This window comes from Hippopotamus amphibius, chromosome 3 (assembly GCF_030028045.1).
Source record: "Hippopotamus amphibius kiboko isolate mHipAmp2 chromosome 3, mHipAmp2.hap2, whole genome shotgun sequence".
Lineage (NCBI taxonomy): Eukaryota > Metazoa > Chordata > Mammalia > Artiodactyla > Hippopotamidae > Hippopotamus > Hippopotamus amphibius.
The window spans coordinates 142,280,652-142,307,782 of NC_080188.1; the positions used below are offsets into that span (position 1 = coordinate 142,280,652).

At 36.4% G+C, this 27,131-nt stretch overlaps 1 protein-coding gene across 17 annotated transcripts in view; it reads left to right on the forward strand.

The window, feature by feature from the left end:
• PRRC2C (proline rich coiled-coil 2C) overlaps window positions 1–27,131 on the forward strand; it is a 96,761-nt gene that overhangs the window by 20,237 nt on the left and 49,393 nt on the right. For 12 of the 17 annotated variants that reach the window (XM_057729998.1, XM_057729991.1, XM_057729993.1 and 9 more), the window contains exons 2-12: window positions 6,701–6,866; window positions 8,660–8,837; window positions 10,233–10,342; window positions 11,442–11,567; window positions 13,655–13,875; window positions 17,095–17,177; window positions 17,822–17,955; window positions 18,036–18,123; window positions 19,152–19,296; window positions 20,829–20,882; window positions 24,974–25,607. In XM_057729998.1, the coding sequence (XP_057585981.1) occupies window positions 6,755–6,866; window positions 8,660–8,837; window positions 10,233–10,342; window positions 11,442–11,567; window positions 13,655–13,875; window positions 17,095–17,177; window positions 17,822–17,955; window positions 18,036–18,123; window positions 19,152–19,296; window positions 20,829–20,882; window positions 24,974–25,607 (1,885 nt within the window). In that variant the 5' untranslated portion in view covers window positions 6,701–6,754. The remainder of the gene's footprint in view (window positions 1–6,700; window positions 6,867–8,659; window positions 8,838–10,232; window positions 10,343–11,441; window positions 11,568–13,654; window positions 13,876–17,094; window positions 17,178–17,821; window positions 17,956–18,035; window positions 18,124–19,151; window positions 19,297–20,828; window positions 20,883–24,973; window positions 25,608–27,131) is intronic. The other 5 variants (XM_057729992.1, XM_057729996.1, XM_057730007.1 and 2 more) reach the window with 3 other exon arrangements.

Consider the following 27,131-nt stretch of genomic DNA (forward strand, 5'->3'; position numbering starts at 1 on the left):
GAAATTTTGTCCAAAAATGATGTATTCGTCTTTTCTAAAAGTTAATGGAAATTGTCCAGCCAGAGTGCGGATAATTTTTAACTCACTCTCATATGATCATGTTAGCAAATAGTTTTATCGCATTCTTCCCCATCTGACACACCCCCCCCCCCTCCCCCCCAGCACCTTGTCTTACTGCAGTGGCAAGAACAGAAGTGGTGAGAATTGATAGCCTTTCTTTGTTCTTCAGAACATGGGTTAAACATTCAGTCTTTTACCATTAAGTATGATGTTGCTATAGGTTTTTGTTTTTTGTTAATAGACTTTATTGGTGTTAAATAAGTTGTCATAGGTGCCCTTTAGTGGTCTGAGTCTTAGTCTCCTGAGTGGATTTTATCAGGAATGGGTGTTTTGTCAGATGCTTTTTCTGCATCTGTTGAACTAGTCGTGTGTTTTGTGTTTTAGTTTACTATATGGTGAAGTGCCTTGATTGATTTTTGAAGGTTAAACCACCTTGCATTCCTGGGATAAAGGTATTTAAATAATAAAAATGTGTTTTTCGCACATTTCTCACTTCGTTTCATTCCTGGTGCTGTTCATTCTTTTCTGTAGATCCAGCCTTCTGTCTGGTAACGTTTTTTTCTTTTGTTTTCTCCTGTTTGAAAGACTTAATAACATTTCTTAGGGTGTAGGTCTGCTAATGGTGAATTATTTCATCTTTAAGTCTGAGAAACTCTTTGTTGGTCATTTTTGAAATATTTTTGCTGGGTATAGAGTTCTGGGTTATCAGGTTTTTCTTTCAATACTTTAAGCATGTGGCTGCAACATTTTCTCATTGAAATGGTTTCAAAGGAGGATTCTTCTCTAATTCTTTTTTTTTTTTCTCTCTCCCCTAACTCTTAGTTTCTTGACCAGGGATTGAACCTGCGCCCTTGAAAGTGTGGCGTCCTAACCACTGGACCACCAGGGAATTCCCTCTTCTCTGATTCTTACGTTTGTCTCTCTTAACTGCTTTTCAGATTTTCTCTTTAACATTTGTTTTGAACAATTTTATTATGATGTGCTTTGGTATAGTTTAGCTCATATTTCTTATGCTTGGACTTTGTTGAGTCTTTTGCATCTGTGTTTCTAGTTTTCATCAGATTTTGTAAGATTCTAGCTGTTATTTTTTCTTTCACCCCTTCTCCTTAGGCGACTCCAATTACACATAGATTAGGCTGCCTAAAGTTGTCTCAGGGCTTAACTGATACTCTCTTCTTTTTTTAAGTTTTCTTTCTTACTGTCTTTCATCTGTTGATGACTTCAGGTTCATTATTCTTTCCTTCAGCAAAGTCTAAAATGCTGTCACCCCATCTTGTGTGTTTTTCATTTCTATAAGTTTTGATTTTTTAATGTCTTTCTATATTTAATCTTTTTACTTGTTGAACATATAGAATGCAGTTATAATAAAATAATTTAACATTTTTGTCCACTAATTCTGATATCTGGGTCAGCTGGATTGTTTTCAGTTGGTTGGTTGTTCTCTTTAATGTGGTTCATATTTTCCTGCTTCTTTGCCTGTGTAATTTAAGAACTTTTATTGAGATATAATTGACATACAATACACTGCATATATTTGAAGTGTACAACTTGATGTTTTTTCTTATTAGTAATTTATATATGGTAATGTATATGAAAGATGTTATTTTTAATTGAATGGTTCAATGTGGATTTTGCCTTCTTGAGTGCTGGATATTTTTTTATTTTTTAAGAGAAACATTCTTTAGGTTTACTTGGGACTCAGTTACCAGAAACAGTGTGATTTAAAGTCTAGCACATGAGAATAGTCACTGTTCCCCATCCTTCCTGAGCAACAGACATTGTTCCCTCTAATTTCGGTGGTTCTTTCCTGGCTTTGGGTGGCTTCCTCACACACGTGCATGTTGATGCTCTGCTGAATAAACAAAGGGGGACAGATCTTCTGCAGATCTGTAGCATTTTCTCTTTGAATACCTCTCTTCTTTTCAGTATTATATCCTAGTTATCTTAGTCGTCCTGAATGCCCAGCTTTGAGTCTTCAACTTAGGGAGTCTCCCAGCCTCCAGTTGGATTCTCTTCGGAGTTCCCTTCTCAGTGCCCTGATCTGGGAGTTCTCCAGACAGTAAGCTCAGGAAACCATACAGCTCACTTCATTTGTTTCCTGTCTGTTAGGGATCACATCGACTCAGTATCTTAAGTTCTTGTTTTATTTATATATAAGTAAAATTATACACACACACACACACACACACACACATACACACACACTCCTGCCTTCACTGGACAATATGTATGAACACGTTGCATATGTACAGCAAAGTGATTCAGTTTTATATACATATTCTTTTCCATTATGGTTTATTAGTTCCCTGTGCTATACAGTATGACCTTGTTTATTTTATATATAGTAGTTTGTATCTGCTCATCCCAAATTCCTAATTTATCTCTCTCCACCCCCCTTACCCCTTTGGTAACTCCACAAGTTTGTCTGAGTCTTTCTGTTTTGTAAGTTCATTTGTATCATGTTTTAGATTAAACATATAAGTGATATCATATGGTATATGTCTTTCTCTTTCTCTCTTCACTTAGTGTGGTCTACAGATCCATCCATGTTGCTGCAAATGGCATTATTTCATTCTTTTTTTTTGTGGCTGAGTAGTATTCCATTGTGTATATATACCACATCTTTATCCATTCATCTGTCAAGGGACATTTAGGTTGCTTGCATGTCTTGGCTATTGTAAATAGTGCTGCTATGAACATAGCGAGTGCATGTGTCTTCTTAAATTAGAGTTTTCTCCACATATATGCCCAGGAATAGGATTACTAAAAGCACCACACTTAACTGGCAAACTGTTATAATACAGTTGGCTTTTCTGATTTATCCAGTCTTATTGTTTACGGCTACAAATCTTTGTCCTTAGAGGTGCATATTCTTTTATAGAAATAGGTACATGGTGATAGTTTGGTCTTATCTTTGGTGGAATTATCTTTTGAATGATTTGAACTAGCTTCAATCATATGTATTTACGATTTACTTTTGGAGGGGCTTAGTAGGTACTATAACGCCTTCTTGTGTTTTATACTAGAGGGGCTTATAAGCATATGAAAGAATAAATTTATTCTCTGTTCTAGTGGCCTGAGAAGCTGACTCTCTGTCCATCTTTCTTGCCTCAGAATATACCCAGTATGTATTTTGTTTACCTGTTTGGTGAAAATGCATGTACTGAAGGGCATACTGTATACACAGTAGTTTATTAATAGTGGAAGAAGAAACTTTGTACAGAATTTTGAACCTTAAAAAGAACTACTGAAACATGAATTTTATTATATACTTGCAGGAATTTTTCTTATTTATTTTTTTTTTTTTTTGTATTTGGAATTTCTTTATAATTTATAGGAAATTTTTTGGTTTTATTTTACTTTTAAGTAGGGAAATTACAGTTCATTTTTGTGATCCTTTCCAGGCTCTAATGTTTTGTGATGGCTGAATTGAAGTAGATACTCTCCTGTGGTTAAATTGTGTTGTTACTTTGTTTTCCTTGTGTAAGCATATGGACAGGGCTGAACTGCTGTGTCTTGTTAATTTTGTTTACTTATAAAATTGATCATTTTAATACATTTGCTTAGTGGTATTCTTTCTCCCTAGTGAATTGTCTGTTCATATAGCTTTTTTTTAATATATATAAATTATTTATTTATTGGCTGTGTTGGGTCTTCGTTGCTGCACACGAGCTTTCTCTAGTTGCTCAGAGCGGGAGCTACTCTTCATTGTGGTGCGCGGGCTCCTCATTGTAGTGGCTTCTCTTGTTGTGGAGCACGGGCTCTAGGTGCATGGGCTCTAGGCACATGGGCTTCAATAGTTGCAGCTCGTGGGCTCAATAGTTGTGGCTCACGGGCTTTAGAGCACAGGCTCAATAGTTGTGGCGCACCAGCTTGTTGCTTCGTGGCATGTGGAATCTTCCCAGAGCAGGGCTCGAACCCCTGTCCCCTGTATTGGCAGGTGGATTCTTGACCACTGCACCACCTAGGAAGTCCCCATGTAGCTTTAATGTTTGAATTTCTTCAAGTTTTTTTTCTTGAGTTCTTGTATAACATTTGCATTTTGTCAAAAATTGAGATATTTTCCCTGTTGACTCTCAACTCAGTTTTCTTTTTTTTTTTGTGGCTGCATCGGGCCTTCACTGCTGCGCACGGGCTTTCTCTCTACTTGTGGCGAGCGGGAGCTATTCTTCATTGCCGTGACCTGGCTTCTCTTGTTGCAGAGCCTAGGCTCTAGGGCACATGGGCTCTAGGCGTGGGCTTCAGTAGTTGTGGCTCACAGGCTCACTAGTTGGACAGGCTTAGTTGCTCTGCGGCATGTGGCATCTTCCCAGACCAGGGCTCGAACCCATGTCCCCTGCATTGGCAGGCGGATTTTTAACCACCGCACCACCAGGGAAGTCCCTCAACTTAATGTTTTTAACTACAGTTTTCCTCTCATGCTTTGTGAATATTTGGTAGGTTTGCTTCTGAAATCCTTAATGTGAAATAGATGCTTGTATTCTAGGTAAAGTTAAAACTTTATTCAAAACAAAGGAGAAATATAAACAGGCAGTAGGTGATTTTAATGTGTGGCAAGGGTTAAGGACTACTGTTTTAGCATATATCTGCTTGTAGTAAGTCAGTGGGTCCTGAACTTTTCTATTTTTCAGAATCACTGGGAGGACTTTCTAAGGCACAGTGGTGGGCCTCATCCTCAGTTTGATTCAGTAGGTATGGGTCAGAGCCTGAGAATTGCATTTCTAACAAGTTTCTAGATGATACTGAGAACCACTGTAACACTAGGTGAAGGAAAGGAAAGGAAACCCTTGGGAAAGATGGATGTAGCTGCAGGTAGGCTTGTAGGTTTGCCGCTAGGAAGTTTAAGGAGTTTCTTAATGTTGTTGCTTTCTAAATGGTGTAGGCACGTGAGGGTCTCCACTAAGTGTTGCTTGAGTAATTGTGTTGAGAAGTTTGAGGATTCTTAAGTGTTAAATTGCCATCAAATGAGGCAATTATAGTCAGTTACTTTATTTTTCACCTGAAGAAAGATTTCCTTGAATCTTAATTTTGTCATCTGGTGAATATTCACTGGAGATGAATATTTTTCCTGTATATCTTTGTCCATGTTATTGGTGAAAATATGCCAGCAGGATAGATTCTTGGAGTATAGCTCTCTTTACACTGTCATCATTAGCACCCTTGGGATAAAATTAATTATGCACATTCTTCCACATATGATCGCAAACCATCTGTATATTAATGTAGTTCTTTTGGTTGCAGATCAGACATTTTCACAGTTAGTTGAAGGAAAAATGGTCTATTGTAAATGTATACTTGGAGAAGCTAAGTGATTACAGTTACATGGGGAGGAGGCAGCATGGTGTAAATGGACTGACCCAGAAGCCTTGATTTCAAATCCAGTCTCATCTGCCTATGAACATCAGTTTCTTTATCTGTAAAATCAGAATGCTAACTATATCATAAAGTTATTAGACTGAAATGAGATAATGTGAAAATTACTGATAAATTTTACAGAACTACATAAGTATTGTGAGGCAGCTGATATGAATATAAAATCACATCTCTGCATGTGATGCTTATTTTACAGTTGACAGATGTAAAACCACTACTTGAAATGATTTTTACGATGATAGAGTCTACATAGGCATTCCTTGACTTTGAATGCTTTTTGCATTATATACTATTCTCTGCTATCTTTAACTCCCATGCTATGCTGTTTTCTTGGTAGAATTCACCACCTCCTGCTCTACTTTCACCCTCCAAACAAACAAACAAACAAAACAAAACAAAACAAAAACAGAAAGAAACAGCTCCTTGGTTGATAATGTACACCTCATTAAATTGAGGAGAAATAGTATGAGAGCTAATCTGTGTCTTTCCATCTGTTTATTAATAGACTAGTTTTTAATTAGGGTACGTTAGTTCCGAAGATTAACATTCTCTTTGTGTATGAATGTTCATTAAAATACTGTTTACTTCTAACTTGTCATGTACACAGAGGCTTGTTTCGACAAGTGTACACCATTTCTTGAATGCTTACTCTATAGCCATAAAATAGAATATTGTTTTTATGTACCTGCGGTTTATGAGGAAGTGTTCTACCCTTTGCAGAATGCAGAGAAAATAGAATGTTCTTTCTATTCTAAACTGTTAAACTAATAGATCTTTGTTAGACACGTACTGCCTGAAAACACGGGCATGCAATTTATAGGGAAACGATGTTATCCTTCTGTCATGTTTGGATTCGTATGTGTAAGCTGATCATGCCAGTTATCTCAACCCTATTAAGTTGAATAATATTTGTTTATTACATAGGAAGTCTGTTCATAGATTCACTGTATTTGAACTGTTCATCTCCGTGTGGGTTAAAACCCTTATTCTCTATAGTATAGTTAAGTGGTTACAGACCATAAATAATGTAGTCACGAAGCGCATGGTAGTTTATTTTGATTAATTTTGTCACATGTTGGTTATTGGAATTTTACAGTATTAAACAGACTCATGAAATTATTATTGATATGAATTATTGAAGATTGATTTAACTTCTCATATTTTTATTTTTCAGAATTTCTGTGAACATTTGAATTTACTGAGAGCATTTAGTAAACTAATTCTAAAATTTTCCTCCTTATTTCTCTTTCTTATGTACGTGTTGAAGACTGATTTTAAGGGGTGTGGCAGGAGGTTCTGGACTCGATGAGTTTCCACCGAAATGTCGGAGAAGTCAGGCCAGAGCACAAAAGCAAAGGATGGGAAAAAGTATGCGACACTCAGTTTATTTAATACTTACAAGGGTAAATCATTAGAAACTCAGAAAACCACAGGTGAGTAAAATCAAGTGGCATTGATGTTTTTTATGGTTTTCATGGTTTTGTTTTATTACTATAAACGACATACTAGAGCAGGGTTCCCCAACACCTGTACCGTTCTGTGGCCTGTTATGAACTGGGCCGCACAGCAGGAGGTGAGTGAACCATCCCCATATTGCCCCACCCCCTGTCCGTGGAAAAATTGTCTTCAACAAAACTGGTCCCTGATGCCAAAAAGGTTGGGGACCGCTGCACTAGGACTATTACTATTAGGATCTAGGGCAAACATATGTTAATACAGCCCTGTTGATATGGGGTTTTTTATGTACATATACATCTTTGAGGGGATATGAATTTTTTTTAAGTTGAGAATTTATAAATATTTTAAAGTGTGTTTATTTTTTCCTATTTGTTGTTAGCAGAAAATAAGTAAAACGATGTGGTTCCAAAGGAGAGACTAGGTGAATGAGATTGATAGGCATAAAGCTGTGTATTAGTGGATTTATTCTACCACTTTTAGTTATGGACTAGAGAGAGTCCTGTGGTTTTTGTTTTGTTTTCGATCCCTTGAACCCAGTGTTTACAGTGAAGAGTGAAAACTAGACCATGTACACATGCTACTGTATGGTGCATTAACAGTATTCATTATGTACATAAAGGCAGCATATTTAGTCTTTTTTAAAATTTATTCACGTATAGTTGGTTTACAATGTTGTGTTAATTTCTGCTGTACAGCAGAGTGATTCAGTTATATATACATTCTTTTTCACATTATTTTCTATTATCATTTATCACAGGATATTGAATACAGTAAGACCTTGTTGTTTATCCATTCTGTATTTAATAGTTTGCATCTGCTAATCCCAAACTCCCAATTCACCCCCCACCTCCCGCCCCCTTGGCAACTACAGGTCTGTCCTCTATGTCTGTGAGTCTGTTTTGTATCATATTTATTCTTTTTTTTTTTTTCTTAAGATTTTTTAAAATTTATTTTTATTTATTTTTGGGTGCACTGGGTCTTCAATTGCTCTGCACAGGTTTTCTCTCTAGTTGTGGTGAGCAGGGGCTACTCTTTGTTGCAGTGTGTGGGCTTCTTGTTGCGGTGGCTTCTCTTCTGGTGGAGCACAGGCTCTAGGCGCACAGGCTTCAGTTGTTGCAGCATGAAGGTTCTAGAGCACAGGCTCAGTAGTTGTGGCGCATGGGCTTCGTTGCTCCGTGGCATGTGGGATCTTCCCGGAGCAGGGACTGAACCCACGTCCCCAGCATTGGCAGGCAGATTCTTAACCACTTCTCCACCAGGGAAGTCCCATTTATTCTTTAATGTACAAAGTTTTGAGTTTAAAATTGATTCCCTGGAAAAATTACAAAATAGCATTGTTAGTGTTTTCTTTTTCATAGTTTGTAGGGTTGATTCAGTTGTTAGAATTTTCTTTTTTTAATGTATGCTCTATTTTTATTTATTTTCTGTATACTCTTTTTTTGGGTGGGGGGGCAAGGCATATGGGATCTAGTTCCCTGACCAGGAATTGAACACGCGCCCCCTGCGTTGGAAGCGTGGAGTCTTAACCACTGGAGTGCCAGGGAAGTCTCAGTTGTTAGAATTTTTAAAGCCTCTGTTCAGTGGCTTGATAGTTAATTTTAATATAATTTCTACATTGGGTTATGTTGCAGGTGTGTGGCTTAGTTTTAAATTTTTTATCTTAAAATATTAGAAAATATAATTCAAGATCCCATTAATTCCTGTTGTCTTTTTATTTTGTTTTAAGAATAAAATAGTTACTAAGAAAGTTGATGTTATTGATCTTTAGTTGCAGCTCGACATGGATTACAGAGTCTTGGAAAAGTTGGTATTTCACGGCGTATGCCACCACCTGCTAACCTCCCAAGTCTCAAAGCAGAAAACAAAGGCAATGATCCTAATGTGAACATTGTACCTAAAGATGGCACGGGATGGGCATCAAAACAAGAGCAACATGAAGAAGAAAAGTGAGTTAAAGTCTACTAAAGAATGAAATCACTCCCCTTATGGGAACTTATATTTGCTGTGTGTTGTGCTATGTGTATTACATATCTTATGCCCTTTAAAGTGTTTTATGGAATCAACTTTTGTGTTTTATATAGTCAACTTTTGTGTAATTTTTCCTATGAGTGGGTTAGTGGCAGTATTTTCATGTGTCAAGGTAGAACAGATGACAAAATTGCTAATCATAAAACTTTCCTTGTATCATACACTATGTCAGGCTTCCTCCTATGCCATCCTTACCAAATCAGGCATTCTCTTTCTAAAATGATTTGAGTTGATTCTGTTTAATAATTTCCACGAAGCTGAAAGTTACTGTCTACCTGATTCATTGAAACTGCCTGATGTACATCATAGGTGCTCAATAATATTATTTGAATGAATAAAGAATTATCAAGAAAGCTGACATGGAATTAGCAATATCCATCTTAATCATCATTCACTCGATAAATATTTAGCATTCTGTGTAAAGGATTATTCAGGGCTCTTGGTTTATTGAATGACCAAGCTAAGTAGTGGTAATTTTTTAAAATAAGACAAGAACATGAGTGCTTGATGCTTTTTGCCTATATCTGTTACTAAATTTCTGTATTCTGGTTTGGGGAGCTTTATATAATAAATGCAACTACTTGGGTGATGCTTATTGAAGACTTACTGTTCTCTACTTCTTAGTTGTTACAGAATTATTTTGTAGTAGCAAGGCAGTTTTAGGTCTGAGTATACCAGAAATATATTGCATCTCTTAAGTCTGTTAACTACCTGTTTCATTTTTAAGCCTTAACTCATTACAAGAATTGAATAAAAACTGTAGACCCTTTTAAAACACCTTTTACTAATGGGGATGCATCAGGCAGGTTGCCATTAACTCTTTTGATTAACAGCAGTGTGTACAGTGGTGTACCTGTTGACTGCCAGATGGAGAGCTTGTTTAGCCTTAGCCCCTGGCTAATTCCACCAGTCCAGACCGTATGTATGCCTATAATGTTATTTCTAATTATAAATGTTCACTTCTTCAAAGCAAATTTTTGGTAGCTATGTTCAATAATGAGTGCTTCTTTTTTCTCTTTCTCTTTCTCTCCCTTCCTTCCTTGCTTCTTCCTTTCCTCCCTTCCTCCCTTACTTTCTTTCCAAAATTAAAAACAAAGCTGTCTTCTCCTTGGGTTATTCAAGGGTAGAAATGAAAGGGGACAAAAATAGCTATACTTCATTTAAAGGAATGTAGCAGAGGGAAAACATGGGGGTGGGGTGCATCTGAGTAGATATGTAGCCAAAATAATTTGTATACAAATTTAACTTAAATGCAATATTTATTTTATTTAAACATATAATATCTGAAATAATGGATTCATATTTTTTTTAAGAGCACCAGAAGTTCCACCAGCACAACCAAAACCTGGGGTTGCAGCTCCCCCAGAAGTAGCACCTGCTCCCAAATCATGGGCCAGTAACAAGCAAGGTGGGCAAGGAGATGGTAAGTGGACATTAGCTGGGGAAACTAGTTAGGCTTGGTAGTTACTGAACAGCCATGCAGGAGATATGGGACAAATTACGGTGTTTCGCCAGGGACAGAGAACATTGTCAAAACATACTATCAGACCCTAAAATAAAAAGGGTCTTTTAAAAATTCTCTTGGGCTAGTTATAAGTTTCAGTGTTAAGAGCCATGTATGAGCCAATAATAGGGATTAAAGAAGGAATCTTTAAGATACCCTGTGCCCTACATTACTCTATCTTTACCCTGCATGACCAGACAAAATCTTGTCCCTTCAGCTCTGAGACTTAAAAGTATCAAGACATTATGTTGATTGCTAGAAATCATATTAATCTCCATCTGTGCTCTTAAACCTCTTCTGTTTCAAATATGCTGCTCATGATTTCCATGGTAGAGAAGACCTAGAGAGTAGCCATAAAGCACAGTAGCTATAATACTTCCTTCCCCACTAGGAATGATGGACTCCCAACAAAATTTAATTTTCCCATTTGCAAAACATGTCTATAAAACATTGTATGGAAAAACCCATCTAGGCCCTCAAGCTAATAAAATCAGCTCTTTTAATTTATGGAAGTATAGAAATAAATAGGCAGACAGATAGGTAGATAGGTGAATGAGTAGTGAGGTGCAGTCAGTATCTCAGTAGTAAATTAAAATGAACGCATTTTAGCCTCACCATGATACTTGTAGTGTTGATTCATAAATTCTATTTGTGATATTGTTTGAACTGATTCTTAGAATTATTTATTAGCAAAGGAATTTGACTTGTACTGAAAATGAAAGGAGTCATAATAAAAGAGAAACAAGTAAAATTCTCCTCAGTTGCCTCATCATCTTTAATGAGTCCACTGGAACAATGTCTGGCAGATTCCTTTCTTAGATTTTTATCTCCTCATGGCTGTTCATTAACTTTCCAAGGGATTCTAATTCTAGATAAATTTGAAAGTTTTATGGATATGAACAGTCACCATTGAAATGTGGAATAAATTATCAAAAAAAGACAGCTCTACCGTGGGAGGGTTTTTGAATTATCTTCAGTATAAAAATTACATGTAATGTTTTTTAAAAAAAATCAATAGGAATCCAAGTGAATAGTCATTTTCAGCAAGAATTTCCCAGCCTGCAGGCAGCTGGGGATCAGGAAAAAAAAGAAAAAGAAGCAAATGATGACAACTATGGACCTGGACCCAGTTTACGCCCACCAAGTAAGAATACTTTCTGTTTAATAAATACAGAATGAGATTATATTTGTGTTTTATCTTGTGATATAACCTTCTGCCTACTATTGTATGTGGTACAACTCACCTAGTTTGAAAAGGCAGACAGTAACTATAGTTCCTTGCCACTCAAGTATGGTTTTTACATGAACAGCTTCCATTTAACTTGAAAACTTGTTGGAACTGTATGTCTTGGGCCTCACACCCAACCTACTAAATCAAAAGTCAGCATTTAAACAAGATGCCTAGGTGACTTGTTTGCACATCAATATTTGGTCTTTTTTTTTTTTTTTTAATAAATTTTATTTATTTATTTATTTATTGGCTGCGTTGGGTCTTTGTTGCTGTGCATGGGCAGCAGGGGTTACTCTTCATTGCAGTGCTCAGGCTTCTCATTGCTGTGGCTTCTCTTGTGGAGCTTGGGCTCTAGGCATGTGGGCTTCGTACTTGTGGCACATGGGCTCAATAGTTGTGGATCACAGGCTCTTGAGTGCAGGCTCAGTAGTTGTGGAGCACCGGCTTAGTTGCTCCTTGGCATGTGGGATCTTCCTGGAGCAGGAATCAAACCCGTGTCCCTTGCATTGGCAGGCGGATTCTTAACCATTGTGCCACCAGGGAAGCCGCTGGTCATTTTTACAATAGTAAAATTTTTTAGCAAACCTCCCCAATGTGCATATGCATAATGTTTATAAATTATATCCATTCATTTGCTTTCTATTAATATTCAAGGATCCCTTGCTTTCTTAGCTCAAACTAAAGAACCAATCAATTTGGATAGTAAGAGATTCTTGTATTATGTACATTATAAAGCAAAAACTAAAAATAGAAATATAAAATCTTTGAGAGATTTTAAAATGTTTGTTCATTATATTGGATTCATAGTGTTGTTACCAAATATCTCAAAGGACCCTATACCCTGTACAGGGAAGTTCCTCTTTACAGTAATGGTTACAAATCCATGTTTTTGATAACCTGATACATTTTGTATTTCTTTGACTCATTTCTTGTCAGGTCTGGGTAAATCATCTTTTTTAATTTTTATTTTTCATTACTGTAAAGTGGATGATGAGTTTGTATTAGGAATAGATGTGTCAGCTCCACTGTTTTCTTGTTTAGTTTCTTTTCACCAGTTATCTGTTGCTGTGTAACAAATTTGGCAGCTTGAAATGACAAACTGAACTGGACTTACCATTTCACATAGTATCTGAGGGTCAGGAATCTGGCAGCACTCAGCTGGGGGTTCTGGCTCAGGTTTTGTTGGTTCTCAACAAAATTTCAGTGAAACTGTCATCTGATGCCAACTTGACTAGGGCTGCTGTTTCAAGCTCTCTCCTGGTGGCTTATTTGTGTGTGGGCAGTGCATATCATGACTTCCTCAGAAAAAATAAGGAGGGACAGATAGAAATCTCTCACCCAGGATGGAAACCCCTAGGCTTTCATAGCCTGTTCTCAGAGAAGACAGCTAACACTTCTGCCTTATTCTACAGGTTACACAGACCAGTCCTGGTACACTGCTGAGAGGGGAGTACACAGGGTGTGAGTGACAGGAAATAGAGACCATTTGAACCGAACAGGGTTTCCTTGTAAAACCATTTTATCTGTTTTATTTGATTAAGTGTAGTTGAATCAGGTAATACAGTCACTAAATCTGCTCACTTGGGCACATGTAACTATCAGTGGTAGACTGAGGATGAATGAGTGTGCATCACTGTCAGTCCTTCTGGGTTATGGCACTGCCTCCCTCCTTCCTTCAGAACACCTCAGGTATAACAGTGATTTTAATCTCTATATCAAAAATTGGTGAAGCTTAACTGGCAAGTTCTAATATTTTCTTCCCCAACCTTAGCATTTGCTTTTGGTGGTACCCTCTGAGATACATCTCTCTGCTTTGGAAGCCACTGTTCTTGACTACCTAAACACCTTCAAAGCCTAGATTTCTAGAACAGCCTAGATTAGACTTTCACTATTCCTTCACTATGCTTACTTGCTTAAATTCTCCTGAAATGTGCCTAGTTTGGTTTCACTCTGTTCCATTTTCAGATTTTTTTCTTATTTCTTCTCTCTCTTCATACCAGATGTTGCTTGTTGGAGAGATGGTGGTAAATCTACTAGTTCGCCTTTAACATCTGACCAAGATGAAAAGCCTGGCCAGGATGAAAGCGCAGGTGGAACATCAGAGCAAAATGATATCCTCAAAGTGGTGGAAAAGAGGATAGCTTGTGGTCCTCCACAGGCTAAACTGAATGGACAACAGCCTGCCCTTGCGTCCCAATACAGAGCTATGATGCCTCCTTATGTGAGTATTATTGAATCAGCCAGTAGTTAAATAAGAGGTTTTTGATCTGTATTCCAAGGAAAAAATTAGAATGGGGAAAAGTTGAGGTCTTTATTTTCATTAACATCTAACTAAAAATTAACGTTTTCTTTGATTATGAATTTAGGAATCAAATCACAGAAAGTATCAGCAGTACCTGTGTTTTATCCTTAATAGGGATTATAGATATTTTTATATCACATTACATTGTTTTTAGGTATTGCAATATGGTTTATACTCAGCATTACTTCAAAATAGTTATTAGTGTTATTTAATGAAGCACATACATTACTGTATCACAAATTTGTTTTTTAAATATTGTGGTAACAGAATTTTAGTATAATTGTTTCCTTAGTAATACTGTGTTTTCGATTATGCATTTAAAAACATTCCTGTGAGAAGAGGTCCGTAAGATTTATTAGACTGCCAAAGGGGTTGTTCATGGCACAAAAAGGGTTAATACCTGCTTTAGTTATAAAGGTTTTTTTTTCATTAGTACACCTTGAATTTTTTAAAAAAATTTTTTATAATGGAATATTTTTAACGTAAGTAGAGTGGTTAAGAATCTGCCTTCCAGTGCAGGGACGCGGGTTCGATCCCTGGTTGGGAAACTAAGATCCCACATGCTGTGGGGCGACTAAGCCCGTATGCTGCAAACTACAGAGCCTATTTACTCTGGAGCCTGTGAGCCACAACTAGAGAGAAGCCTGCACACCTCAACGAAGATCCCACTTGCTGCAACTAAGACCCAATGTAGCCAATCAATGAATAAACAAAATTTTTAAAAATTAAAAAAAAATAGAAATGATAAAAGAAAGCATGAACTTTCTTCCTTCCATATCATACACCTTCAATGGTTATCAATTTGTGGTCCATCTTGTTTCACCTGTTTCTCACCACCTGCTCTCATCTGGGATTACTACACAAATCCTAGTTACGTCATCTCATCGATATATATTTTAGGTTATATTCTAAAAGATAAAAACTAGGGGAAAATCCACAGTGCATTATCACACCTGAAAAGAATTTTTTTTTTAAAATACCAAGTCAGTATTCTAGTTTCCTTGATTATCTCATAATTAGGATCCAGGTAACATCTATTCTTGAGATTGGTTGATATTTTTCTTAGGAATCTTGTTATCTATGGGTACCTCTTCTCCACCTCTTATTTTCTTTGGAGCATATCTGTTATAATTTATTTGTTATCCTGTGGAGTTTCTCATAGTCTGGATTTTGCTGATTCCATCTTTGTAGTTTCATTTAATATATACTTCTGAGGGGACTTCCCTGGCGGTCCAGTGGTTAAGACTCCACACTCCCAACACAGGGGGCATGGGTTCAATCCCTCCTCATGGGCCCAAGATCCCACATGCCTCATGGCGCAGCCCCCCCCCCAAAAAAAGAGACTAGTGGTTGCTTCTTGGGCATGGGGAAATTAAATATATATATATACTTCTGAGCCCCATATTTCCTATAAATTAGTAGTTAGACTTGGTGCCCTCATTCGTTTGCCCTTAGTCTTCTATGAAATTATATGGCAAGTTACATGTGCTCAAGTAGATAAATTTACAGTTTTCAGAAAACCATTAATCTCAAAGGAAAGAATGATCTAGTTCATACTTTTATTTTTCTTATGACAACTCCGAAGTAGTCAAGCTCCAACCATATTTTCTATTTTTTCTTTGTATCATTATTTAACCATTCTAAGATAAAGGGAAATAAATTATTAAATACAATTACTTGTTAAATAACTTCCTTAAAAATTGGGGTGTATGATAAAATCAGTCTTATATGCTAACCTGACATTGAATAATGATTTCATCCATTATTTGCATCCAAATGCTTATCTCCTAATATTTTTCAAATTGTGCTTCCACGGAACCCTGAATTTCCAGGTGTAGGGGTGGAATGGGACAAGGGATAGTAAGAGGGGAGAGGAGACCAAGTGAGCTTTATTCCGAATTTCATCAGTGAATTTATTCAAATAAATTTAGTGTTTCATTAAACAAAAACATTTTAAAACCCATTATTATATATTGAGAACTTACAGTTGTTTCTGCATTTTTTGTGGCAAATTCCTAAATTTTAAACATTTAATACCACATGAATTTAGTATTTATGCCTAAATAATCAGCAGAAGGATCTAATGTAACTTAACCTATGAACATTTTCTTCCAGTAGTGTATTTGCTAATTTCAGTGTAGAAGTGTGATGCAACCAGAAATTCTCCAGAGTATTCCCCAGTTGCCCCAGTTGAGTTTCAGCTGTTGCTTATCTTAATTAACTTTTACTCCAACCCTGCTTAGAAATTTCTTCTTTACACAGCACAATCATATAAACATAGCCTTTCTTCAAGTATAATTCCCTCATCTAACAGCTTTTTTTTTTAAGAAAAACTAATCTATTTTAGGATATAAATTCTATATTTACGGTAATAAAATTACATTTTTTTAAACATAATTTAACCTGGATATAAGCAAATAGTAAATAACCAAGCACTCCTTGAAATTTCTTCTCTTCTAGGTTCTAGGATGAATCCCTTGGTATTACTATTTGTCTTCATAATCTATCTTATAAATTATCCTAAAAAATTCTCAAACCTAAGTTCCTATGGAGAGCATCATCTTTGGGCCTATATATATAATTACTATCTGTGTAATAACTTGACTCAGAATCCACCTGTGCCCTACCCATAGCGAATCTCTCAGTTCCCTGCCCACTTCCTTCTGCAGCTCTCTTGGGTTATGTGGGCTCTCCTTTTATCTGAACTGAGTTCCCCTTTATCAACGAATCTGCTTTCAGTTAATCTACTCTTGCATTAGAATGAGGTCTCACATTATATCATTTCAAGTATTGATATTTGAACTTGGTTAAGAAAACTGGGGTGCGTGCATATTGTCCTTCTTTTTCATTTCAGTACACAGTCATTTTTATGTAACTTTATTAATGGGATAATAGAAGTTCTTAAAATGATGTGTCCTAGTTATTACCTCTATTTATAATGACTTGGTGGAGGCGGTAGTTTTATAAATGGCTTGTTATTGAGGGTGAATGATATCTATACCAGTAGATAAAAGTAGTTATTCACAGTACTGTTTATTTTAATCACATCTATAAATTATAATTTCAGGCTTAGGGTGAACTTTTTTTTTTAAAATAACTGGGTAGCTAAATTTATCTATTTTTGTTTCCTTTATACAGATGTTTCAGCAGTATCCAAGGATGGCCTATCCTCCTCTACATGGTCCCATGAGGTTTCCACCTTCTTTATCTGAACCAAACAAGTAAGACTATTAAATGATTAAAGTTTGCAGCGTATATATATGCTTGTTAAGATTTTATGGAGGTTGAGTGGATTATGGATATTTATTATTCTGTCCAGAAGGTACATTTGCCATTAGCAAGTAACTGGCTGACTTTTGTAAGACAGAACAAAAATACTTCATTCTTCTAAAAGTTTAAATCAGTTGATATAAAATTCTAAAAATTGAAAATTGTGGCCCCCAAAATGGATGGCACTTGTTTATTCCTTCTTCCTTCCATGATGTTGATAACCCCCATTCTCTTTTTTGCTTAATGTAAGACTTGAGCATCCTCCTGAATGATGGTTTTTCTTAAAGTTCTTTATTTTGAGATTTTTATTACTCTTAGCCCTATTATCCTTTAACATGTATTTGTTTTATTTTAAATGTTTGAAAACTTTGCTATTAAATGTCTGTGTAATAAATATAATTATGCATTGTCTTAAATTTATGTTAATTTTATAATCTCTTCATACACATGTCAGGTACAAAATATTTTGTATATCATGATATAGAAAGTACTAATGTTGAATTGAAATGAACTAAATTCCAGTCTTTTAATATTTTCCTAATTTAGCATCATTAAAACTTAGTCTCTTTTCCCCTCATAACCTGTCATTGGTTAGAGGCCTTCGAGGAAGAGGCCCACCTCCTTCATGGGCCTCTGAGCCTGAACGCCCCTCCATCCTTAGTGCATCAGAACTGAAGGAGCTTGATAAATTTGATAACCTAGATGCTGAAGCTGATGAAGGTTGGGCAGGTAAGGGGCAAGATTAATTAAGTAGTTTTAGTTTTTAGGTGCTTTGAAACAGTTAATCTGAGTTCTCCTTATTTTAATAGGTGCTCAGATGGAAGTAGATTATACAGAACAGCTGAACTTCAGCGATGATGATGAGCAAGGAAGTGGCAGCCCTAAAGAGAACGGCAGGTAAGCTGTGCTCTCTCACTAAACCACAGTATGCATTTGTTGATGTAACATGAGCTGTTTATGCAGAGAGGTTTCATTAATAGGTATTTGTTCCCTGCTTATGGAATTTTCTACATTCTACTGCAAGGATTTTTACTGAGTGGGAAAGCGATTAATGAGCCAAATTTTAAAAGTACAGATAATCAAGGAATTAAGAGTTTGATGTTTCCGAAGAAAATACATATTTTTTAAAAGAAGCTATTTAGATGCATGTCATCTTATTGGAGATATTTTGAGAGACAGTATCAGGGACCATTTAAAACTTGTTACTTGCTCAACCTGATCCATATTTATAGAATTGGAGAAAAATTACTTGGGTTATAACAGCTGCTTCAAGTCTTTGATTTTTTTTTAAACTTAGCAAGGAGCAATAAGTTCTTGGAAACTGGGAGCTTTTACTCTTTTTTCTGAAATATAGGCATCAGGACCAATATATGTGTTATGTAACATAAAAATTGGGCTCTTAAAATAAACAGGAGTTTGCATGCACATATTCAGCCATAGTATTATAACACACTGCTGTTTCATGATTTGTGAGAGGTTTTAAGATGCCTGTGATTTGTCGTGACTTATAAAATACCATAGTTTGATTTCTCTTTTTCATTAAATCAGAACAAATTAGAGTAAATAGAATACATTAATTATTTATCTGGAATATTAGTTGCATTCAGATGAGAGTCTTGGATGGGGGTACTAGAAAATGATGGAATCATATTGTGTGTCAAGTGTGAGTGTCGGTATTTGACAAGTACTATATTTTACCTTATATCTTGTGATAATCTGGCCAAGCCCAGGCCTCATCACATTATAAATATATAGCATATGTTTCTTGAATGAATAAATTAACACTGCTAGGTACAACACCATCTCATTCTTTGATACATTTCCTCGCTGAAACTGTATGGAAATAATGTCTTTTTTACATTGAGAAAATGCATTTACTTATGTTACATTCTACTTTTTATTTCACCTGGATTTTGATTCTTCAGTGAGGATCAAGGTTCAAAAGCCTCTGAAAACACTGAAAACCGAAAAGAAGCAGATGAAGTTTGCAACACTAAGTCATCGTCACAGATACCTGCACAGCCATCAGTAGCAAAAGGACCCTATGGGAAAGGACCTCCATTTAATCAGGTTTGTTGGACTCATGGAGATTCTTGTCACCGCAGACAAGTGACAAGGATGAATCAACCTCATAATCATAGGGTTGCAAGAATACTTAGGAAATGGGAACTCTCTATATTTTTTCCTTAAATAGCTCTAGATCTAAACCATAATTTTATTGCATACTAACAGGAATTATCAATACAGTAGCTAAAATTATCAAGTAGAAACTAAAGTTTCACTCTTTTCCTTCTTATAGCAGTTTGGTCGTGTCAGAGTGGAGGGATAAATTGCTCTTCCAAACTAACGTAGCTGAAGTGCTTTATAGTTTGCTGAATGCTTTGTAAATCCTAGTTAGTATTCATGTGTGAACTTGTAAGTTATCTGAGTAGGGAAGTCATGCTAGGGAGTAGATAAATCTACGGAAGTGTGAGCCTTCTTGAAGAATGTTGTTTAAAAAAAGGGAAGTATGTGGGCAACAGGTACACTTGATCCTACTTCTAAGATGTAGCCGGAAGTGCACTGCAAAGTGAGAATTAGAAAAGGGCTGTCTCCCAGAGAGCCTACTTAAGTAATTCATAGTATACTCAGCATGTGTTTGTTGAATTCATACAAAACAGGAGGAGGAATCGGTGCCTTCAAGGAGGTAAAAGTAAGTAGCAAACAATGCCATGATAGAGTGCACATAGTTCTTAGAAAATTCTGTATAAAAGATTTCACAGAAGACTTGATACTTGAAGCAGGAATTAGCCAGTAAACAAAGGGAAGAGCAGTTCCAAGCAGTGGGAATATGTTCAAAGTAGAGAAGTTTAAGAAAGCATGGCCCAGTCAAGAAGACCCCAACAGTTGGATAGGGGAGGGGAGTAAGAGACCTATGTAAGAACTAGTAGTTATTAAGTCTTGTATGCTCTACAAGAGGTTTGACTTTTATTCTTAAGGCATTGGTTAGCCATTAGAAAATGAATTTGTGAATTCTGGAAAAGAAAGATTTTTAAAGTAATTTTAAAATCTGTATTTTGTGTGACTTTTAACTTACGGGTATAATGGGGAATGATAAAAGAATGGAAAAATATAGACCATATCTTGATGTGTTGATTTGCGTGTGTGTGTGACACTGATATTTATAATAACAAGTGAATAGCCCATATATATCTGGTTCCAGTGTTTTAGATGTTTCTTTACTTTATATAAGTTTGAAAGGTTTAATTTGCCATTAGAAAAAAAACATAAATAGAATCGGGCTTATGTAAATAAAAATTTGAAGTTAGAGGCATACTTCTCCACACCCAAATTACCTGGGATAGAATTCTAGAATTTGAACACTAAGATTCTACTCTTGACAAAGTTAGTTTGAGATTGTAACCTTATTGAAATGGCTGAGTGATTGTATAGAATGTAAAGTTAAGATATCTTGTAGGGACTGATGTACTTTTATTTCAAAAGAGAAAGGATAAAGATGTTTTACTTTTTGTAGTCTTTTGGTCTCACTAAGAAACATTACAGTCAGAAATATTTCAAGTAGATATTATCTTATTTTGTAAAAATCCTTTTCTTTGTAATAGGAACGTGGACCATCTTCACACTTGCCACCACCTCCGAAGTTGCTTGCACAGCAGGTAAATCTTAAACTAAATTCTTGCTAATGGTCTGTATGTATTATTCACCCTATTTGTTTTAATGGAAAGGGTCTGTGTATGTTTCTTATTTATAATTTTTATGAAAGTTATCGACTTTACATTGTAGGTGCTGCACGTCTTCCTCTTTAGCCTTTTCCTCTCCCTTCTCAGCTGATGAGCATGCTCCTAATTTTTCTAAGAAAATAAGAAGCACCTGTTCTTCCCATTTGAGTACCCTTCCTGTTTTGACTTTTTTCCTGTTGTCCCTGCTCCTGAGGACAACCCTTCTACTTGTTCCCTGGATCCCATCTTCTATCAGTTACCAGTAATATACTCTCTCATCTTTAAAAATGTTTTAAACACCAACCCTTCTTTAACTCCCACTACACTCCATCCCGCCATAGTTTCCTCCCTATATCTCTGTTCCCCTTCATGGCAAAATTGTTTTAGTGAGCTATTTGCACTTACTGCCTTCACTGTGTCTCTCATTAACCCTCTCCAGTTACGCTTTCATATCCCACTGTACCTTTGAAACTTATTATCAAGGTTAGTAGTGACTGTTCTATCTTGCCAGATACAGTTTTCTCCTATTCATTTACTTAATCTCAGCAGCAGTTGACATAATCTCTTCATCCCTCCATCCTTCTTAAAACTTTTTAAAAACTTGCTTTTGAGACAACATACTGTTTTGTTGTCTTTCTTAAATTTATATTCCTTCTGGACCTCCTATACTTAAACCTTTGGGTGTTGGAGGGCTCATTTTTTCTAACTATATTCTTTTCCTGGGGGATCATCTTGATAGCACTCAGTGAGTTATCTCGAGCCCTTAAAGAACTATCCTGACTTCAGAAGTCATGTATTCAACAATCATCTCAGCATTTCCACTTGGATCTCTGATAGATATCTGACAGTTAATAGTCCAAACCATAACAACCCCCACCCCCACACTTAGACAGTTGGGCTACTTTCTTTTTTCTTTTTTTATTTATTTATTTTTTCTTTTTTCTTTTGGGGTGCATTGGGTCTTCGTTGCTTTACACGGGCTTTCTCTAGTTGTGGTGTGTGGGGGCTACTTTTTGATGCGGTGGAGTGAGGGCTTTTCATTGCAGTGGTTTCTCTTGTTGCAGAGCACAGGCTCTAGGCACACAGGCTTCAGTAGTTGCAGCACGCAGGCTCAGTAGTTGTGGCACACGGGCTTAGTTGCTCCGTTGCATGTGGGATCTTCCCGGACCAGGGATTGAGCCTGCGTCCCCTGCATTGGCAGGCGGATTCTCAACCACAGCACCACCACGGAAGCCCCATTGGCTGCTTTCTTCTCCTGTGTTTCCTGTCTTAGATAATGACATTGCTCAGGTTAAAACATGGAAGTTACTCTTAAATCTTTCTTCTTTTGTACCTTACATCTAACCTAATCTGTCAGCAAGTTGTCACCTCTACTTTTAGCATATATTCCTACACTGAGTACTTGCTGCCACCTGATATATTTCATTTGGACTCTTGTTGTAGATTCTTAACAGATCTTCTTGTTTTCCTCTCTTACTGCCTGCTCACTCGCTATCTCCATCCCAAATTCTCCTATAGCAAATATAACTTTAAATATACATATATATTTATATACGTTACATCACGTATGTATGTTTTATACATATACACACACATGCATACACACACTAGATCAGTTGTTCCTTGCTTAGGTTCTTTTCATGGTCTTTAAAGTCTGTCTGCTTTTCTGATTTCCTCTACTTTTTTCCTTCTCTGTTCTTGCCATACAGCTTTATACCCTCAAGACATTTTATTTGCTGTTTCCTCTAACCAGAAGACTCTTTCTGAGGTTCTTCCTGTGATTGAGTTCTTTGCTCAGATATTAATACTTAGCAGGCCTTCCCTGATCACTCTGCAGTGATAGGTACATGTACCATAACCATCACCATCATCTCCACCAGTCATTTTCCTTTTAACCACTGAGTGCTCTTTATAGTATTTCTATATACATACAAGCTAAAACTAAAACATCTAGCAGAAAATGTAGAAGAATGTCTTTATGAACTTGGGCCAACAAAAATGTCTTGGATAAGACAAAAGCATGAATTAGAAAGAAAAAAAGAAATTGATCTATTGGACTTTGAAAAACATCTTTAAGGAAAAGGAAAGATATCACCGGAAAAATAATATTAATACACCTGACGAAGAAATTGTATGGGGGGGTGTGTGTATGTGTTTGAAAACCCTTACATCTCAATAATAAGAAAGTCCAACAAAATGATTTGAACATTCACATCATAAAATGAGGTTAAAAACGGCCAATAAGCACATGGAAAGATGTTCAGTATCTTTAGTCACCAGGAAAATTGAAAAGTAAAACCGCATTGAAATTTTATTACACATCCAAATGTTGAGGAAGATGTAGAGCAGGTGACACCCTCATACATTGCTGGTAGAGCTGTAAAACCTTGTAATCACTTTGGAAAACAGTTTGGCAGTTTCTTACAAAGTGATACACATAGTTACTATATGACTTGGCAGTTCCACTCCTAGGTATTCACCTAAGAGAAACGAAAACATGTATTTACACAAAGACATGGGCATAAATGCCCGTAGCTATCTCATTCCTAGTTAAAAAAAAAACTAGAAGCAGTCTGTATGTTCATCCACAGATGAAACAGATGCCTATGATGCCATACTATCCTGCAGTAGAATGGAGCAAACTACTGCTACACACAGTGACCTCAGAACCATTACCCTGAGCACAAGAAGCCAGATACAAAACAGAATATAATTGATGTATCCATTTTTGTGAAATTTTAGGAAAGGCAGAACTACCCTGTTTTGCCAGAAGTAGATTACTGGTTGCTTGGGTCAGGGATGCAGGCAGAGGACTGATGAAAATGATCTGTATGTTGATTGGGGCAGTAGTTACATAAGTTTATCATTTGTCCAAACTCATCAAACTATACGGTTAAAATATAGGCATCACATTTTATGTAAATTATACTTCAATGAAGTTGCTTTTTAAAAACTCTGTGAGTTTACAGTGTAAAGTTAGGTGTATTTATATAATTACTTTGTTTTTGCAGCTTGCCTATGAGCTATAGATGAAGTAACTGAACACCACAGAGATTACGCAGTTTGCCTAAGCACTCTTAGTAAATGGTAGAGTCTGGGTTCATGGTTTGGTTTTTGTTTTTTTTCTAAGTATTCAGTTTAGTGTTTTCACCATATCATTTTCTTTTTTGTAAGGATTCTGAATAATTATATGGCTTTTAAGGTTTCTTCACCCTAGCAGCTATTAAAAATCAATATTTTTAAAATAAAATTTTTAGTTCCTTGATGTTTCAGCTTTTCATGTGTTTTTTTTTTTGTTTTTTTTTTTTTTTTTTTTTTTCATTTTGCTTGTCTTTGCATAGTTTCTGGCATTGTTTAGACTTTGTAGTAACTGCTTTAGAACATGTTAATTGAAAATTAAATCATTAAAACTCAGCCTCTCAGGTGATCCTCCCATTCTCCACCATGGGATCCAGATATGCTTTTCTGGATCTTTCAGTTTAAAGATAAAATTCTCTGTACCCAGGCTGATTTCTAGGAATTTCCTCTCCTTTGGCATGTCAGCAGCAGCAGTGCCTCCATGTCCTTCACGTAGCATCTTTGACTGTCTGCTCTTTCCTTGTAACTACCTCAATCTTCTTGGGGCTCATGTGGTGCCATGTTGCATCTTTATGGACTTCTTTTCTCCCTGTGTAGGCATTCCATCTCTGGCAGTTCCTGCTAAAGCACATTCTAAATTTACTTTGTAAATTTAGATTTTGAAATTCGTGTTATGACAACTTCTAATTTTAGTCAATAAACACCAAGTGAGTAATTATGTCTAGCACAATAAATAGGTACACGATCAGTACATATTAGATGGCTGGATTAATTATTCTAGAAAATTATCTAGATTTACTATTTTCCCCACATTGTTACTTATTTGCATTTTGATGTGTATGTTTGTCAGGAAAATTTCTGACACTCTTTGGAGAATTTTGCTCCTGTTCCACGTCTATGATATATCCTGTGTTGTCATACTCATCTGATAATTTATTTTAATGTTTCAGCATCCTCCTCCAGACCGACAGGCAGTACCTGGAAGACCAGGCCCTTTCCCCCCAAAGCAGCAGGTCCCGGATGAAGATGAAATATGGAAGCAAAGAAGAAGACAACAGTCAGAACTTTCTGCAGCAGTGGAACGTGCTCGTAAACGGCGTGAAGAGGAAGAGCGAAGGATGGAAGAACAAAGGAAAGCAGCATGTGCAGAGAAACTTAAACGATTAGATGAGAAGCTTGGCATAGTGGACAAACAACCCTCTCCAGAGGAAATTAGAGAAAGGGAGCGAGAAAAAGAACGAGAAAAGGAACGAGAGCGTGAGAAAGAACTTGAAAAAGAACAAGAACAGGAGCGAGAGAAGGAGAGGGAAAAAGAAAGGGAAAGGCAACAGGAGAAGGAAAAAGAACTGGAGCGAGAGCAGGAAAAACAGAGAGAAATGGAGAAGGAAAGGAAGCAAGAAAAAGAGAAAGAATTAGAACGGCAGCAAGAAAAGGAAAAAGAACTGCAGAAGATGAAAGAGCAGGAAAAGGATTGTGAGTTGGAGAAGAAAGAAAGGGAGAAAGTGGAGGAAAAAATTGAACACAAAGAACCTACTTTAGAGCCTGTGGTAGAGAAACCAGAAAGTGAAAACACCTGTAACAAAGGTATGATAGTGTTGTTTGTCCTTATAGAAGCTTTACAAAAGGCTTCATGTTACTTACATTGTGGATGTTGGATGTTTTTGTATTTTTAAAACATAATCCAAATAAAAGTGATTGGTGTTTTTTGGATAGAGGTTGAATTTTATTGGATACTTTAAAATTGGGGGGGGGGGGGTAATGCATTTTTTAAATTATGATAAAATGCATGTAACATAAACTTCAGCATCTTAACCATTTTTAGGTGTACAGTCCAGTGTATTAAAAACACTCAAGGAACCATCACTACCATCCATCTCCAGAACTCTTTTCATCTTATTAAATTGAAATTCTGTATCCGTTAAATAATAACTCTCCCCAGCCCCTGGATGGTGATTCTACTTATGTTCTATGTGATTTTGGCTATTATCACTGCCTCATGTAAGGGGAATCATACAGTATTTGTCTTTTTGTAACTGTTTTTTGTTTTTTGTTTTTTTGCTTAGCATAATGTCCTTGAAATTCGTCCATTGTAGCATATTGCAGAATTTCCTTCCTTTTTAAGGCTACTAATTCATCATATAAAATACCCCCCTGCCACACACACACATTTTGCTTACCCAATCTGTTGATAGACACATGATTCCATGTTTTACCTATTTTGAATAATACTGATGTGACTGTGAGTGTACAAATAATCTCTTTCAGGCCCTGCTTTCACTTCTTTTGAGTACAGGCATACCTTATGTTGCAGGTTTGGTTCCAGACCACTGCAGTAAAGCAGATATGGCAGTGAAGCGAGTTACATGAATTTTTTTGGTTTCCCAGTGCATGTAAAAGTTATGTTACACTATCCCGTAGACTACTAAGTGTATAGTAGCATTCTGTCTAAATATATATATATATATATACACACACACACACACAAACTGCATGTACATACCTCAACTTAAAAATACTTTATTGGTAAAAATGTTAACTGTCACTGAGCCTTCAGTGAGTCATGATGTTTTTGCTGGTTGGGACAGGGGAGGGTCTTGCCTCAGTGTTAATGGCTGCTGGCTGATCAGGGTGATGGTTGGTGAAGGTTGGAGTGGTGGCTGTGGTAATTTCTTAAAGTAAGACAACAATGAAGTTTGCTTCATTGATTGAATCTTACTTTCACAAATGATTTCTTTGTAGCCTCAGTACTGTTTGATAGCATTTATCCACAGTAGATCTTCTTTCAAAATTGGAGTCAGTGCTTTCAAACCCTGCCCATGCTTTACCAACTAAGTTTATATAGTAATGTTCTAAATCCTTGATTGTCATTTCAACAGTCTTCACAGCTTCTTCACCAGGAGTAGATTCCATCTCAAGAAACCACTTTCTTTGTTCATTCATTGGAGGCCGCTCCTTAACTGTTCAAGTTTTATCACAGGATTGCAACAGTTCAGTCATATCTCAGGCTCCACTTCTAATTCTAGTTCTTTTGCTGTTTCCACCACATCTGCGGTTACTTCCTCCACTACAGTCTTGAATCCCTCAAATTTATCCAGTAGTAAGTTGAAT